General features: G+C 43.7%; 2 protein-coding genes across 2 annotated transcripts in view; both read left to right on the top strand.

Annotated features, from left to right (window-relative positions):
* IQUB (IQ motif and ubiquitin domain containing) overlaps positions 1-10,094 on the top strand; it is a 34,170-nt gene extending 24,076 nt beyond the window's left edge. The window contains exons 10-12 of the mRNA XM_033162296.1: positions 141-389; positions 8,236-8,421; positions 9,729-10,094. Of these exons, the coding sequence (XP_033018187.1) occupies positions 141-389; positions 8,236-8,421; positions 9,729-9,896 (603 nt within the window). The 3' untranslated portion in view covers positions 9,897-10,094. The remainder of the gene's footprint in view (positions 1-140; positions 390-8,235; positions 8,422-9,728) is intronic.
* Positions 10,095-16,001: 5,907 nt separating this feature from the next.
* Positions 16,002-16,234, top strand: part of LOC117054561 (V-type proton ATPase subunit S1-like) — a 40,011-nt gene continuing 39,778 nt past the window's right edge. Inside the window, exon 1 of the mRNA XM_033163518.1 lies at positions 16,002-16,163. Coding sequence (XP_033019409.1) covers positions 16,051-16,163 — 113 coding nt within the window. The 5' untranslated portion in view covers positions 16,002-16,050. The remainder of the gene's footprint in view (positions 16,164-16,234) is intronic.

The following is a 16,234-nucleotide window of genomic DNA, read 5'->3' as shown; positions in this document are numbered from 1 at the left end:
AGATATATATTTCTTCAATTTCAAAGATTTCTATGCATACAGTTGTCAGCGACTGCTTTGGGACAAGATCTGTGGACCAGGCTAATGACTTAATGTGAAAATACTGCTATCGTTCATTAGCTGATCTGTTTTCATTTCAGGTTCCACCTGATCCAATGAGGCTTTACCACAACATCCACTTTTGCCTTGGTTGCAAAAGGTACCTGCCCTCTACGGATTTTGCCATATCTGTTAGTTCACACACTGTTGGCCGTTGCCGTCTGTGCTGCAAGCTGGATAATGAGGCTCGTCAGAGGGAAGCCTTCTTGAAATACAAACGTATGCTCCGGAATCTCCGAGAATCAGAATTGAATTACAAGGACGGTGCTAAGATTGCCTTCATAATACAGGTATGCAGAGGACAGAGAATAGTGATGTTAAAGATAATATTTTCGGACAGCTCAAAATGGAACGGAGTTTTATATTGTGCCGGCTGTAAATAGAAGCAGAGCACAGAGGCTTTTACATTACACAGAACGTTCCTTTTTGTTTTGTTTCTTGCCTTGATAATAAGTCATTTCCTGCCAGTGGGTCGTTTGCAGTTTCCAACCCTATTCTGACACCAGTCGTGCTTTTTCTCCTTCACATATAGGCTTGCCTTTGCTTCCACACATGGATGTGCTATCAAATCCAAGTCTAAACCCAATCAAAGTAGACAGAGGTGAACATTTGTGGAAATCTTGAGTCATGGAGATTTTGTATGGTGTGTGTGTGTTTCCAGAGGCATTTTGGAGAAAAATACTCGTGAAATATGATCTTACTTTGCTACTTTAAGAACGTGAAATACAACTTAGCAGCACATAAAATTGTATTGTTCAATGTAGTCCTAGAACAGGGATTTTTTTGGGTGGGGACATGTCATTCTCCTTCTGGGGCAGTTTGTCCACCTTTGGTCCCCACCCTGCACTCAGCAGCCGCACCCCAGGAAACAGCTTTGACTGGACAGCTAAACCAGGTGAGGGTAGCCAATGGGTCTCAAACTCTCCATGAGTTAGGGACTCTGCATGCAAAGACAGATTCTGGTGGATTGAGTAGACAGGACCAAGAGTGTGTCCAACGGTCAAGAAGGCAGTTTCTGCACATGCTTTAGAGGGAAGTGGGGGGCAGATGGGGGTTGTCAACTTGGGAAGGTAGCCCGTCTAGGAGAAGGAAAATGCTGACCCTAAACCTCCACTGCCTTGTGGAATATCTTCGGGGGAAATCTGGAGAAGAGTCCCCTAAATGATTGGATGGCACCTTGTACGCTTCCTTCCAGCAACTCCTGCAGCCAAGGTTGTGTGAAGCGTATTGCTCTGCTTTCCTTTGGCTGGGGGGTGGGTCTTGTTGCCTGGGCAGCCCAGAACCTCCATATATGCTGCCAATGCTTGTGTCCCTGGGAGGTCACTTTGGTGGTGCCGACACAGCAGTTTGACTTCACCCTGGAGTCGCACTCGTCTTTTGAGACAGACGGATGCTAGCAACAACAGTTCTGAAATAAAACTGCTGTTGTTTTACTAAAACAGAGCCAGTGTGGTGTAGTGGTTAAGAGCGGTAGACTCATAATCTGGGGAACCGGGTTCGCGTCTCTGCTCCTCCACATGCAGCTGCTGGGTGACCTTGGGCTAGTCACACTTCTCTGAAGTCTCTCAGCTCCACTCACCTCACAGAGTGTTTGTTGTGGGGGAGGAAGGGAAAGGAGAATGTTAGCCACTTTGAGACTCCTTTGGGTAGTGATAAAGTGGAATATCAAATCCAAACTCCTCCTCCTCCTCCTCCTCCTCCTCCTCCTCCTCCTCCTCCTCCTCTTCTTCTTCTTCTTCTTCTTCTTCTTCTTCTTCTTCTTACAATAGCTACAAATATAGGGTTGTGTTCAGTTGTATCCCTTACCTTACAGAATGTTCTTTTTTTCCAGTAGAGGCTTCCATGCATGGAAGGGAGAGGTCATTAAAAAACAAAAAAACAAATTCCTCCTTTCTCTTGCAGCTCCCCATGCCATGTCCCATTCTGATCCAAAGGATCCCTTGACCCCCTGGAGCAGATTTTGGATGGGTGCGGGCAGTCAGTGGCGGAGGAACCCTCTCCGGCACCCGGGGCAGGCAGCCCGTATGGACTGCGCATGTGTGGCATCCAGCAGATGCGCACTCCGTACGGATTGCCGCACATGCACACTCTATACGGGCTGCCACTTGCACAGCGTCTGTATGGACGGCGCACACCCTCGGCCGCTCTACAGCTGGGGGGAGGCAGGGGCCATCTTGTCACACACACACCCAGAGTGGCACCCAGGCCGGCCCGCCCCCTCTGCCCCCCACTTCGTACACCCCTGGGGGAAGCAGGGGGATGGATAACTCCTCCCCCATTTCACAGAAGCACCAGCTGGACCAAAGAGCCTTCCATGAGCAGAGGGACACAATCGGATGCAATCTAGTGCCACTGTTGGAATTGGAGCTGCATCCTACCTTACCTAAGTATGGTGTTCTACCTAATCCAACATGATACAGCCATACCTTGCATCCTGAACACCTTGCGAGTCAAACGTTTTGGCTCCCGAATGCTGCAAACCCGGAAGTTCTTTGGAACCTGAACGTCTCATGCGGTTTCTGCATCTTCCAATTGGCTGCAGGAGCTTCCTGCAGCCAATCGGAAGCTGCGCCTTGTGTTTTGGAAGTCGAATGGACTTACAGAACAGATTCCACTCGACTTCCAAGGTACCACTGTATTCTGTCTGCATCACCCACTCAGAAGAACAGTGTGAACAGTAAGCAAGGGAAGAGGGTTTATAGAAGTGGATGAGACATGCTTAACTTTGCCTATGCTACTTTTTACTCTGCCGCTGCCAAAACCTGCCTCTCATCTCTGACAGACTGCTCAGTTGCTGTCTAAGAGTGAAACTTGTTTGCACAGGCACTGACAGAACTAGTTAAGTTTCCTATCACCCCAAACCTTTATTGTGGTGGCACCTACATTTTGGAGCAGCCTCCCAGTACATATCAGGCTGCTCTTTTACGTTTCCTTTTACAACAAGCCTTTTCAGTGAAGATTTTTATCCCAGTCCTCATCTGTATTGGACTTTTGATGCATGTTTTTATGGTTAAATTGCTTGGGGACGTTTTACAGGAAGCAGATTCATAAATGAAATAAAGAATTAAAAAGCATTTCAGCATAATCTGCAAGAGAGCATGTTTCTTAAGATGAATTTTTAATTTACTCCCAAGTTTTCAGTTTCTCCACTTCAGGCCTCAGGAGAAAAATGAGGGGAAAGGAAGGTATTCTGATATCCCCCCCCCCTTTGCCTTCACATCTCTAGGCTCTCTTTGCATTAGTACCATATTACCAGGCCAATACGAAGTTTCCCCTTTCTTTCTGCAGCCCCCTTTCTTTTTCTCCTGTTATCTCAGTTTTACTTGGTGATTCTGGATCCCCAAACCACTGAGGCCTGCTTTACACAATGCAGCAGAATCTACTGAACATTATAAGACTGAGTGTCAATGGCACATTTTTTTTAATGCTTCTACTGTATTTGGGGGTGGGGGACACACCTTCCAGTAAGAAATCTGGCATGTCAGAGAGTTACATTGCAGCCTAGGTTGCTCTCTTTGTGCTAGTTTTCTCCTTGCAGGAAATTTCACATAGGGAAACATTCAAAAATATGATCTCCTACCTGGAGCGTTGAATTGGTTCACTATGTGGAACAAGAAGCTACAGTTAGAACTGGATATGGAACAACTGATTGGTTCAAAATTGGGAAAGGAGTACGACAAGGCTGTATATTGTCTCCCTGCTTATTTAACTTATATGCAGAATTCATCATGCGAAAGGCTGGACTGGATGAATCCCAAACCGGAATTAAGATTGCCGGAAAAAATATCAACAACCTCAGATATGCTGATGATACTACCTTGATGGCAGAAAGTGAGGAGGAATTAAAGAACCTTTTAATGAAGGTGAAAGAGGAGAGCGCAAAATATGGTCTGAAGCTCAACATAAAAAAAAACTAAGATCATGGCCACTGGTCCCATCACCTCCTGGCAAATAGAAGGGGAAGAAATGGAGGCAGTGAGAGATTTCACTTTCTTGAGTTCCATGGTCAGTGCAGATGGTGACAGCAGTCACGAAATTAGAAGACGCCTGCTTCTTGGGAGAAAAGCAATGACAAACCTAGACAGCATCTTAAAAAGCAAAGACATCACCTTGCCGACAAAGGTCCGTATAGTTAAAGCTATGGTTTTCCCAGTAGTAATGTACGGAAGTGAGAGCTGGACCATAAAGAAGGCTGATCGCCGAAGAATTGATGCTTTTGAATTATGGTGCAGGAGGAGACTCTTGAGAGTCCCATGGACTGCAAGAAGATCAAACCTATCTATTCTCAAAGAAATCAGCCCTGGGTGCTCACTAGAAGGACAGATCCTGAAGTTGAGGCTCCAGTACTTTGGCCACCTCATGAGAAGAGAAGACTCTCTAGAAAAGACCCTGATGTTGGGAAAGATGGAGGGCACAAGGAGAAGGGGATGACAGAGGATGAGATGGTTGGACAGTGTTCTCGAAGCTACTAACATGAGTTTGGCCAAACTGCGAGAGGCAGTGAAGGATAGGCGTGCCTGGCGTGCTCTGGTCCATGGGGTCACGAAGAGTCGGACATGACTGAACGACTGAACAACAACAACTCTACTAGCCCAGGCTTCCGCCACCTTTTTCTGTCACATGGGTACACTGGGCTTCATTCATTGGCTCTTCCCCACTACTCCGACCACCCCACTTGTTGCTGACAGCCAATAAACAGGCTTATCATTTTCGTTCGGCAAAGTTGCAATGAGGATATTCTTAAGCCATGGTGCACAGAGGTCAGGCAACTCGAGAAGAATGTTATAGCGATGAAAATATTAGCAACAGCCCACATTCTAGATTTTGTTTCAGTGAGAAGGATATGTCCCTTGATTTGCTTGGATTAGATTTCATCTTGCTCAGAACTCGGGAACTCTTGTTCAGAACTCGGGAGTGATTTGTTTTAATTGGCACTGATTTAAAAATAGGCTGCTATCCTAAGTTTATAAAGAATTCTTCAGTCTCTGAACTGTGCTGTGTGTATAACAGATGAAATTTTATTCTATGGACTGTTATTTAATTGCCTTACAATGCTGGTGGCAAAAATATTTATTATGATGATTATTAGATGTTCTAGCGATATTCTTTTATTTAGTCATGGATGTTTCCTCCCATCTTCCACGACAGTTATTAAATCCACTGCTAGAACTGCTATGATGCTTGTCATACAGATGCATTGTTGCATGACTATTTATGCTCATATTTAGGTTCTCATGGGAAAAATACCCTTCCACCCCCCAAAAAACCAGATTGCCCCGTGAACCTGGAGGTTTTTGTCCTCTGCCTAGCCCACTTTCTTGAGTCATTTGGATGCATTTATTCTATAAGTGCCTTACTGTAGAGGACTTTTTGCTATCTTTCTGACATCATTCTCTAACCATTTACATCAGGTTTTTGCTCTCATCGTTTTAGTTTATGCTATAAGTAATTCAGTGTCACACTAACCGTGATCGTTCCATCTGGGCAAGCGTTTTGATCGCCCCTCCTCGCCCTGTGTTGGTGTTTGCAGGGTTTCTCCTGACCCCATTCCCTGAGCCCATTTCCGAAGGGCATGGGCTGAGTAGATGGGGGAAACGCCATTACCCAAGCCGCAGAACTTATTACATAATAGAATCATAGATTCACAGAACTGTAGAGTTGGAAGGGACCCTCAGGGTCATCTGTTCCAACCCCCTGCAATGCAGGAATCTCAGCTAAAGCATCCATGACAGATGGCCATCGAACCTCTGCTTAAAAACCTCCAAGGAAGGAGAGTCCACAACGTCACGAGGGAGACCATTCCACTGTTGAACACCTCTTACTGTCAGAAAGTTTTTCCTGATGTTTAGATTAATTGCCCTCTGTAATTTTAAACAAGTGCAAATGATTTTGGCAGACATTTCCTGATTTATCTTCGTGGATTTCCAAACATTTATGGCATAACGTCTGCCTTTCCAGAATAACAATTTCTTTCCAGTAGCACCTTAGAGACCAACTGAGTTTGTTCTTGGTATGAGCTTTTGTGTGCATGCACACTTCTTCAGATACACTGAAACAGAAGTCACCAGATCCTTAAATGCAGTGAGGGAGTGGGGAGGGGTATTACTCAGAAGGGTGGTGGGAATGGGTGATCAGCTGATAGGTGTGGAAAACCTGTTGACGACTCTTAACGGCTGCAATTAGTCTTGCAGGGAAAGGCAAGGGGTGAGATGGCTAAAGATAGCTTTGTCATGTATAATGAGATAAGAATCCAATGTCTTTGTTCAGACCAGGTTTCTCCATGGTTTTAAGTTTGGTGATTAGTTGCAATTCAGCCACTTCTCTTTCCAGTCTATTTCTGAAATTTCTTTGTATTAAGACAGCTACTTTGAGATCTTTTATAGAATGTCCTGGGAGATTGAAGTGTTCTCCTACTGGTTTCTCTGTCTTGTGATTCCTGATACAGTGGTGCCTCGCAAGACGAAATTAATTCGTTCCGCAAGACTCTTCGTCTTGCGGAAATTTCGTCTTGCGAGGCACCTTTTCCCATAGGAACGCATAAAAATTTAATTAATGCGTTCCTATGGGAAAAAAAGTCCGGGGGCCCCTCCCGACCGGCACCGGAGCCAAGCCAAGCCGCGTTTTAAGACTGCAGTGAGCGAACAGCAGCGCTGCTGTTCTCTCGCTTCAGTCTTAAAACACGGCGCCGCGGCTCCGGGAGGGAGGGAGGGGGCCGTGGGATGATGCCCGACATCGGGCATGATCCCACGGCCCCCTCCCGACCGGCACCGGAGCTCCGCGGTGCTGTGTTTTAAGACTGCAGCGATCGCTGCAGTCTTAAAACGCAGCTCCGCGACTCCGGGAGGGAGGGAGGGGGCCGTGGGATGATGCCCGACATCGGGCATGATCCCACGGCCCCCTCCCGACCGGCACCGGAGCTCCGCGGTGCTGTGTTTTAAGACTGCAGCAATCGCTGCAGTCTTAAAACGCAGCTCCGCGGCTCCGGGAGGGAGGGAGGGGGCCGTGGGATGATGCCCGACATCGGGCATGATCCCACGGCTCCCTCCCGACCGGCACCGGAGCTCCGCGGTGCTGTGTTTTAAGACTGCAGCGATCGCTGCAGTCTTAAAACGCAGCTCCGCGGCTCCGGGAGGGAGGGAGGGGGCCGTGGGATGATGCCCGACATTGGGCACGATCCCACGGCCCCCTCCCGACCGGCAGCGGAGCTTACCTTTTCGCTGCGGTCGGGAGGGATGTTGTCCGCGTCTGCCATTTTGGATCGACTGCGCATGCACAGTCGATCCAAAATGGCGGACGTGGACATCACCCCTCCCGACCAGAGCGAAAAGGTAAGCCAGCTTACAGTGGTACCTCGCCAGACGAATTCGTCTTGCGAAAAACAGGCATAGACGAATTCGTCTTGCGAGTCAACTAAAAACTCGCAAAACCCTTTCGTTTTGTGAGTTTTTCGTCTAGCGAGGCATTCGTCTTGCGGGGTACCACTGTATCAGATTTATGTCCATTTATCCTTTGGCGTAGGGTTTGGCCTGTTTGTACAATATAGAGAGCTGAAGGGCACTGTTGGCATTTGATTGCATACACAATGTTGGAAGATGAGCAACAATGTTGGAAGATGATTCTGCCTTTCCAGAATCATCCAGTATGTGAACGACCTTTATTATTTTGTTGCACAAATATACAATTTTCAGTTACTAAGTCAGCAGCCTTTGGCAAATCCAACTTGAACATCTAGGCTTTCACATGTTTGAAGCACAGAGTAGCTTGATTTCATTCATTCACCAACATATTGCTATAGCTTTGAATTTAATTCTGTGCATATAGTTGTAGGCTTGGCAATGTGGATTGTTTATTCTTTTTAAACAAGTATGGACTTGGTGTGGGGCAAGCCGTAAGAAAAAGTTCTAACAGCAAGTTAATAGTTAAGCAAGCTGTCAAGAGAGGATGCAGAATTTCCATCTGCAGAGGGATCCAAAAATAAGCTTTTAGAAACTTGCATTTTAGGCATGCATGTCTTAGAATAACAGAAACTGTGCCTTATTAATTCAAAATAGAGTCTAAACACTATTTGAATGTGGCAGTTTTGTACTGAGCTTTATTTCTTCTTTCCCCCCCTCCTTACTTGCTTTTCCATTGCAGCTGCAAGACCTGCGCTATATGGTTGAAAATTTCTGGGGTTCTCAGTCAGCTATCAGTGCCTGGGGAGATCTGCATGATCTTGTCATGGTCAGGTGGAATAAATACCAAGAATGGTCTCCCTGGAACACTCTCCTTGTCAAAAAGAGCGAGGCAGAGCCTCACCTCAGACTGAAGGATCTCGAAAAGGTATAGATATGATTAAATTGTTAATGTTAAAATTCAAAATATGCTGTGTTTTATAGTGACTAAATTCTGTACGCGTTGCACCTCTGCAGACCAGTGAAATGGAAAGCTCTCTTTCATATACTTCATGAGGGTTCGGTATTCCTTAGTTTTTGGCTGGCTTTCCCATTCTTCTGATGTAGAGATGGAGAACCTCAGGCCTGGGAGCCAAATCTAGGCCTCACTGTCTGGCTCTTGAGATTCCCCAAACCTCACACCCTGTGGCAAAATTTGTATTCATTGCTTTCACCCAAGCTGAAAAAGGTCCCCTCAGTTCTAAAGTCTTTGGGGCTGCTTTTAATTGCAAACACCGAGTCATTTCACGTCGCATTAGGGAGTTTTAAAAGTTCACCTCTAAATCTAATTTGTAAGATTTTCACATCTGCCGTATGCCTTACTCATCTCTGTTTAATCCTGCCACTTCTTGCCCTAGTCATTTATGATAGATTCTTCACCAGGTGTTCTTGACTATATTCTTGTTCTGGGAAGTTGGCTTTTGAAAGGCTTTGTGGTTTTTACTTTATTTACAGTGGAACCTTGGTTCCTGAACTTAATCCGTTTCAGGAGTCCATTCGACTCCCGAAACCGTTCGAAAACCAAGGCGCGGCTTCCGATTGGCTGCAGGAGCTTCCTGCACTCAAGTGGAAGCCTCGTTGGATGTTCAGCTTCCAAAAAGTGTTCAAAAACCGGAACACTTACTTCCGGGTTTTCGGTGTTCAGGAGCCGATTTGTTCATCAACTAAGCTGTTCAAGAACCAAGGTTCCACTGTACTTAAAAGCTGGTTCCCCTAATTGAGAGTCCCACAGCAATGTCCAGCACTCACATGCAGCCCTCAATAAGCATGGGCTTCCCATGTTGCTGCAGGAAATTTTATTTTTTTAACAAGTATTCACTGAAAGATCAATCCTTTGTATGCTTACTCAAAAACAAGTTCCGTTGCGTCAGGTCGGATGTACTTTTTCATGTGGTGTTTTGAAATTGCAGCTTAAATTAACCATTTCTCAGTATTTTGTAAACGCTCTGCACAAGTTGATTTGCAGTCATTGTGCACTTCCATTGTAGGGCTATCTTGTTCAGAAACAAACAAAACGAGATTATTATTGTGCTTTGTATTTTTTAAAAAAGTTTATGACTTATTAAATTCTGGGCTCGTGGGCCTGCAATACAGACATGTGATCAAAGTAATAAGGTTAATTAAAAATAGATTTAATTAGCCTTCTTATTTTATTTTAGCTCATTTAATAACCTTGGATATTTTTCTTCCTTTCAGGCTTATGAGATGATGTTTATCCATAAGATAAGGCACAAGCACATCCTTGCAAGAAACTATTTCTCCCAGTTCCCAGAGCTGGCAGCAGCTTTACATAGGGATGACAAGCAGACTAACACTGATGATCTTTTAGTAACAAGGTCTTTAACGGCTGGCCCATCCAAGTAACACACCAAGGATCTACAAGCTTGCTTCTGCTTGAAGGATATACATACAAGTATTCACAGCACTGATTCGTTGTTTGAAGAACCAGTGCAATCTCAAGAGGCGGAAACACTTTTTCTGTCTCCTTCTTAATTGTGCCTTGGCAAGAATGCAACTGTGTTAACAAATGGATTCCAAATAATTATTGTTGTGCTGCGTTTATCTCTTTGAAATTTAACTCTGCTTCATATGTAGCCCCATTTGTCTTTACAAAAACCAAGCAAACCCTTTTGTTAAACATTCTTGTTATTCAACAGAAAAGGGCTGCATTATCCCACTTATGCAACCCCTAGGTGTAGGGAAATAATACCAGTGGGTTCCTTGATCAGCTTTTGCTTTACAACCAGTCTTACAACCAGTTGAAGGAAGCATCACTTTAAAACTCAAAACAGAATTGAGATAGCCACAGTCGATGTTAAATCTGCAGTGATCAATATTAGCAAGTGCGCAAATTCTGTCCAAACCACCTCCCCACCATTAAATACTGATACGAAACAGGTTAGTTTGGAGGAAAATACTTTTCAAAAACCTCCCCAGAAAAAACAATTGCTTCACATTTGGTTAGAGTGAAAGAACTGCTTTAATTGCACACATAGGCCTCCTTGCACCTACCAGGTTTCTCCTAAAATAAGACATAGCCATAAAATAAGCCATAGCAGGATTTCTATGCATTTGCGAAGTATAAGCCGTTCCCCAAAAATAAGCCATACCCTGAAAATAAGCCATAGTGACACGGCACCTCCCATTAAAACAGCCTGGAGAGGCGTGGCTATGCAGCGTGCTGATGTGACGCGGTTAAAATAAGACACCCCTTGAAAATAAGCCATACTGTGTTTTGTTGGGGGGGGGGGAATTAGGAGAAACACGGTAGTGGAATTTTGATTGGCTTTCAATGGCTTCATACTACAACTGTCTTTGAAACTCCACATTTTCAGAAGGCAACATGGAACTGCTGTTCAGGAAACACCAAGCCCAAAGGTACCCCCAGAACTGGCTAAAGAGTTTATTATTTTTATTGTTGTTGTTGTTGTTATTTGGAGTTAGGAAGAGAGCCCTTTGCGGTTTGTGGCCTGTTTGGTAGGTAACTATTGCTACATCACTCTTTAGACGTAACCAAGTAAAAGTAGTTAGTTACCAGGGTCAGCAAACTTTTTCAGCAGGGGGCCAGTCCACTGTCCCTCAGATCTTGTGAGGGGGCCAGACTATATTTTGAAGAAAAAAAGGAACTAATTCCTATGCCCCACAAATAACCCAGAAATGCATTTTAAATAAAAGCACACATTCTAGTGATGTAAAAACACCAGGCAGGCCCCACAAATAACCCAGAGATGCATTTTAAATAAAAGGACACATTCTACTCATGTAAAAACATGCTGATTCCCGGACCGTCCGCATGCCGGATTTAGAAGGCGATTGGGCTGGATCTGGCCCCCGGGCCTTAGTTTGCCTACCCATCTGCTAGTTATTTGGCATACTTTGAGCAGTCGAATCAAAGTGCAGGTACTAACAGGGTATTAAAGAGAAAACCACAGCTAACTGAACTAAGCCAATTGTAAAGAGGAAACCTGATCACTAATATTTGCTGCCTGTTATAGAGCTGTCAAGCAGCACTTTGTGATCTCATAAAACCTCAGAATCACATGAGCTGTGTTTGGGGGCAACTCAAGAGCAACGCCCTTTTCAAGTCTGCCCCCAACACTAAGGAAGTCAACAGCATCATCTTCAATTCTATTCCTACAGTTGGCATCAGCTCCTTAGTAGCACCCAACACTTGTGGTTTATTCTGGGAGTATTATTATTATTTACTAAGTTTATATACCGCCCTATACCCGGAGGTCTCAGGGCAGTTCACAGAAAATATCACAATATATATAATCCGAATAAAAACAACAACCCAATAACACCCCCCCCATGAGTGCATGAATTCTTCTGAACATCAGAGGCATTCCATTGTGCTTAGAAGTTTTTTGACATCTACTTGGGAGTCATCGTGAACCTTTCGGTCAGTCACAGAACAAGGACTTCAAAAATTCTGGCTGTCAGCCTTTGTATACTATTTATACTGAACTGCTAATTGGGGTGATTCCTGCCTGATGTATTCAGAGAAACATCTGGCTTTGCAATGCACAAGTGGAAAGCTGTGTTTGTGTATGCAAAATCAAACCAAAGTCAGTCTTCCGTTGGCGTTCAGACCCAATGAAGGCACAGGAGAATTCAAAGAACCCAAGTTTCAATGTGTCTTGTATATTGCTTTTAAAAATTTGGCTCACTGAAATGAAATAATCTCTGAAAAGAGTGAAGTAAGCACCAGTTCAGCACATTTACTATAGCTCGGATGACCACCACCGCAAATACTAGATAACTGCCACAGAAAACAATCAAGTTATATACATAGTCTCTTTTCCTATCTCATTGATTGGACAAAATTTATTCACGCTATTCATTCATGTTGCATAAGAAAGTGCAGTTGAACCTATCCTCTCCCCTGAAAGATCTTGAGTTAGAAATTTATGCAAAATAGTACTTAACATTAGTTAAATTTGGCTAAATTAAATATTTATTTAAAAAAGCAAGGCCATGCCTATTGCAAGATTCTGCAGTGGGCCATGGTGCGTTGCCATGGAAGTATCTATGTTGACTGTCATCAAGTTACGGTTTTGAGGCACAACACATGCACATAACATAAACACGAATGTTGTCATCAAAACACACTTCACAAGAGTTGCTGGTTTCTGCTTGATATTCTTCCATTTCCCCCCCCAGACCAGTTCCTCTGCCTTGGTGTACGGCAATGTAACCCATTTCCAGTCAAATCATTTGTCACAATCAAATCTTAAGTCTTGTTCAGAGAGGAAAAGGGGTAATACTCAGTTATTGTGGAAGGAAGCTCTGCATATTTGCAATGTCGAAAGAGTTGTTTTCGACAGCAAAGTGGACAAGGACAGGATTTCACACTTTCATCAATTTTCCGCAAGCAAGATTTGTGTACGCATCGTCAGTGTGGATTTTGTGTGAATGTTTGAGCCCTTTTGAAATGACTGTGTCTTTTGATGTAAATGGGGATGTACAATTTCTAGGAGCACCCTGCTAAGTTGTTCACAGCAAAGGTCTATGGAGGTGCTTCACTTTACTGAAAGAGTTGGAGTCAGACTGAAACACTCCCAGCTTGCAGTCTCATCAAATCTTAGGCTGAGTAAGGAAATAAAACCAGCTGTGAAGTAAATATATAGGACAATACGTGGCTGTACTTTGATTATCAAATGTTCAACATAGAACTGAGCATCTAGGCCCTATAAGAGGAGCACCGAATGGGCCTCCATTCTAGCTACATGGTTTTTACAATCGCCTTTTAGCATAAAAGACAGTTTAGGATATATCGTAGCCAGTGAGATTAATCTGAGGCATGCATGATCATTGCTAATTGAAAACTTGGAAGACTTTTAACTGAAGATTTATAATTGAAGACTTACAATTAATGAACTTATCCCGACGAGTAAGAAGGAAGATACCTTTTTAAGTACAGGATTCCTAAAGTGTTAATATTGTGCTAATTGGGTCACACTGCAATCCTATTTAAATTAGCTAGACAGGTCAGGCATGTCAAATTTAAATGATCTCAGTGGGACTAAAACATAGTTAAGTTATTATGGATCCATTTCACCATTTAAAAAATTATATATTAAAAAAACGCCTTAAAATTTATCTAAAGTGACTCTAAATCAAATACGCACTTATTTTCATTTTGCCATAAAAACTGATTTCTTCATCAGAGAGCCCAGCATCTCAAAAATGCCTCTTCAGAAATGCAGTTAGCAAATACCCATAAATTGTCTCTTACAGCAGTACCACTCTCTACCCAAATTTAGATCTCTAAATTTATCATTGTACCACACGAATATGGTGTTGACATGTGTTCACAGTCAAAATAATTTACATCAGGAAGTAAACACTTATACAGCTGGAGAACATATTTCAATATGCAGTAAGGTTATCTGTAAAAGAACTGAAGACCAAATAATTCTGAACATCCTCCCCTATTACCTGCCTTGTGCACCACACAGAAAGGTTGTGATTAACACTGTCAACTACTGGAAGACAAAAATCTGGTACCTGGGCAGGGCTCTTAAGGTCAAAGCTAGAGGTCAAGGAGCACATAAAATCATCTAGCAAAAGATTCCTATGGAATCACTCTCCACTTTTAGCCCTCCTGTTTAGGCAGAATCCCTGAAGAGGGCCAGAGCTGTCTAGGGATCTAGTCAAGCAATGGACTCTTAGGGGACGGTTTTTAGTCACCACTGCACCAATGAGTGGTTTTGCGCTACAAATTCAAAGAGAAAAAACAGGATTTAGGAGAGGAAATAAAAGGCACTTGGGCAAGAATTACAAATATATGAAATGAATTTGGTATAATTTTTTTCCCTTCCAGTAGCACCTTAGAGACCAACTAAGTTTGTTCTTGGTATGAGCTTCCGTGTGCATGCACACTTCTTCAGATACACGAAAGCTCATACCAAGAAGAAAATTGGTCTCTAAGGTGCTACTGGAAGGATTTTTTTTTTTAATTGTTTCGACTACGGCAGACCAACATGGCTACCCACCTATAACTGAATTTGGTATGTTGTCTTTGTCCTGTAATTACAAACTACAAGGGAAAGGGGGGGGGGGGTTATCCTGAGGCACAGAATTTTGAAAAATTGTGCTGCTGTACATAGGCTATTGTGGAACAAAGGAAGAGCTTTATTAGATTGGACTCTCGGATGGTGACCCAAACAGTAGCAGACAAAATTAAGGTTACCATTAAGGTTATGGATAATTAAAGCTATCCATAAAGGTTCTGATACCCATACAGACATGAGATAAGAAATGGCTTCTCCACCCTCCTTCACAAACAATAGGTTACTTAAATCCGTATAGTTAAAGCTATGGTTTTCCCAGTAGTGGTGTATGGAAGTGAGAGCTGGACCATAAAGAAGGCTCATCGCCGAAGAATTGATGCTTTTGAATTTTGGTGCTGGAGGAGACTCTTGAGAGTCCCATGGACTACAAGAAGATCAAACCTATCCATTCTTAAGGAAATCCGCCCTGAGTGCTCACTGTAAGGACAGATCCTGAAGCTGAGGCTCCAATACTTTGGCCACCTCATGCAAAGAGAAGACTCCCTGGAAAAGACCCTGATGTTGGGAAAGATGGAGGGCACAAGGAGAAGGGGATGACAGAGGGCGAGACGGGTGGATAGTGTTCTCGAAGCGACTAACATGAGTTTGGCCAAACTGCGAGAGGCAGCGGAAGACAGGAGTGCTTGGCGTGCTCTGGTCCATGGGGTCACGAAGAGTTGGACACGACTAAATGACTTAACAACAACAACGTATTCAACTGATAAGAGCTTGCATTATTATCTTCTCATCGTCGCCCACAAGGAGGGGTGGTGGTGTACAAATTGCCAACTTGCCAACATCCAAAATGTGTGACATGAGCTTTTGGAGGATGTGTGAAGGAGAACAAAAGTGATAGATACAAGAATAAACTAGAAATGAGGCGAGTTTAATTTCTGGAACCAAAAAGGACATCCCTATTTTCTTCGGAGAAATGTTGGGGAGTATGTACTTCAACTATGAAAATGATTGCTCAGCTGTGCGATTTGTGACTGTGAATGTTAAAAATCTAGCAATGGAGAATTTCTGTGGTGTCCCCCTTTCCCTTGATGGCCCTAAGCACGTGCTTATTTTGCTCATTTAGTTAATCCAGCCTCGCCAATGGCTCCCAGCAAACTGTGCTTAAGTTATAGCTGTGGGAAATTCAGATGAGGTAAGCATGAGCCTAGTACCTCAAAGCAAACTGCTAACTGCTGCCTCAAAAAATTGTATGTGAAGCTGGATAGAATAACACTTTCCCTTGACGTCAAAGTGACCTGAAAGTTCACACCCACATTAGCTCTGGTTTGCTTTCTCTTGTTATCATAAAACAATTCCAACTCTGTTGACTCAAAACAGTCCTGCTGGAAGCCAGAAATTTCAGTACCCAGCCGTGTCAAAATCTCTCTTACTTCCTCCCCCCACCCCCCCAACTGGCTATAGTTTCCTGTTCAAGGAACAAGCCACACACAAACCCTGCCGGCATCATGGCAAGATGCAGCGCTGTTTCATGGATACAACTCATCTGCTTTTCCAGCGTGCTATGCAAAGGAGTTTTGTCCTTGGATCATGTGCCAATGCTGCTCTGGTCGACACACAGGTGAGTCTTTCTGATATGCCTCAGCACAAAATTGGTCCTTACCTTTTAAAAAGGCCTAAATCCAAGGGGTG

This window comes from Lacerta agilis, chromosome 10, assembly GCF_009819535.1.
Source record: "Lacerta agilis isolate rLacAgi1 chromosome 10, rLacAgi1.pri, whole genome shotgun sequence".
NCBI lineage: Eukaryota > Metazoa > Chordata > Lepidosauria > Squamata > Lacertidae > Lacerta > Lacerta agilis.
Note: the sequence above shows the minus strand (reverse complement) of the source record. Positions and strands in the feature narration are given on the sequence as shown.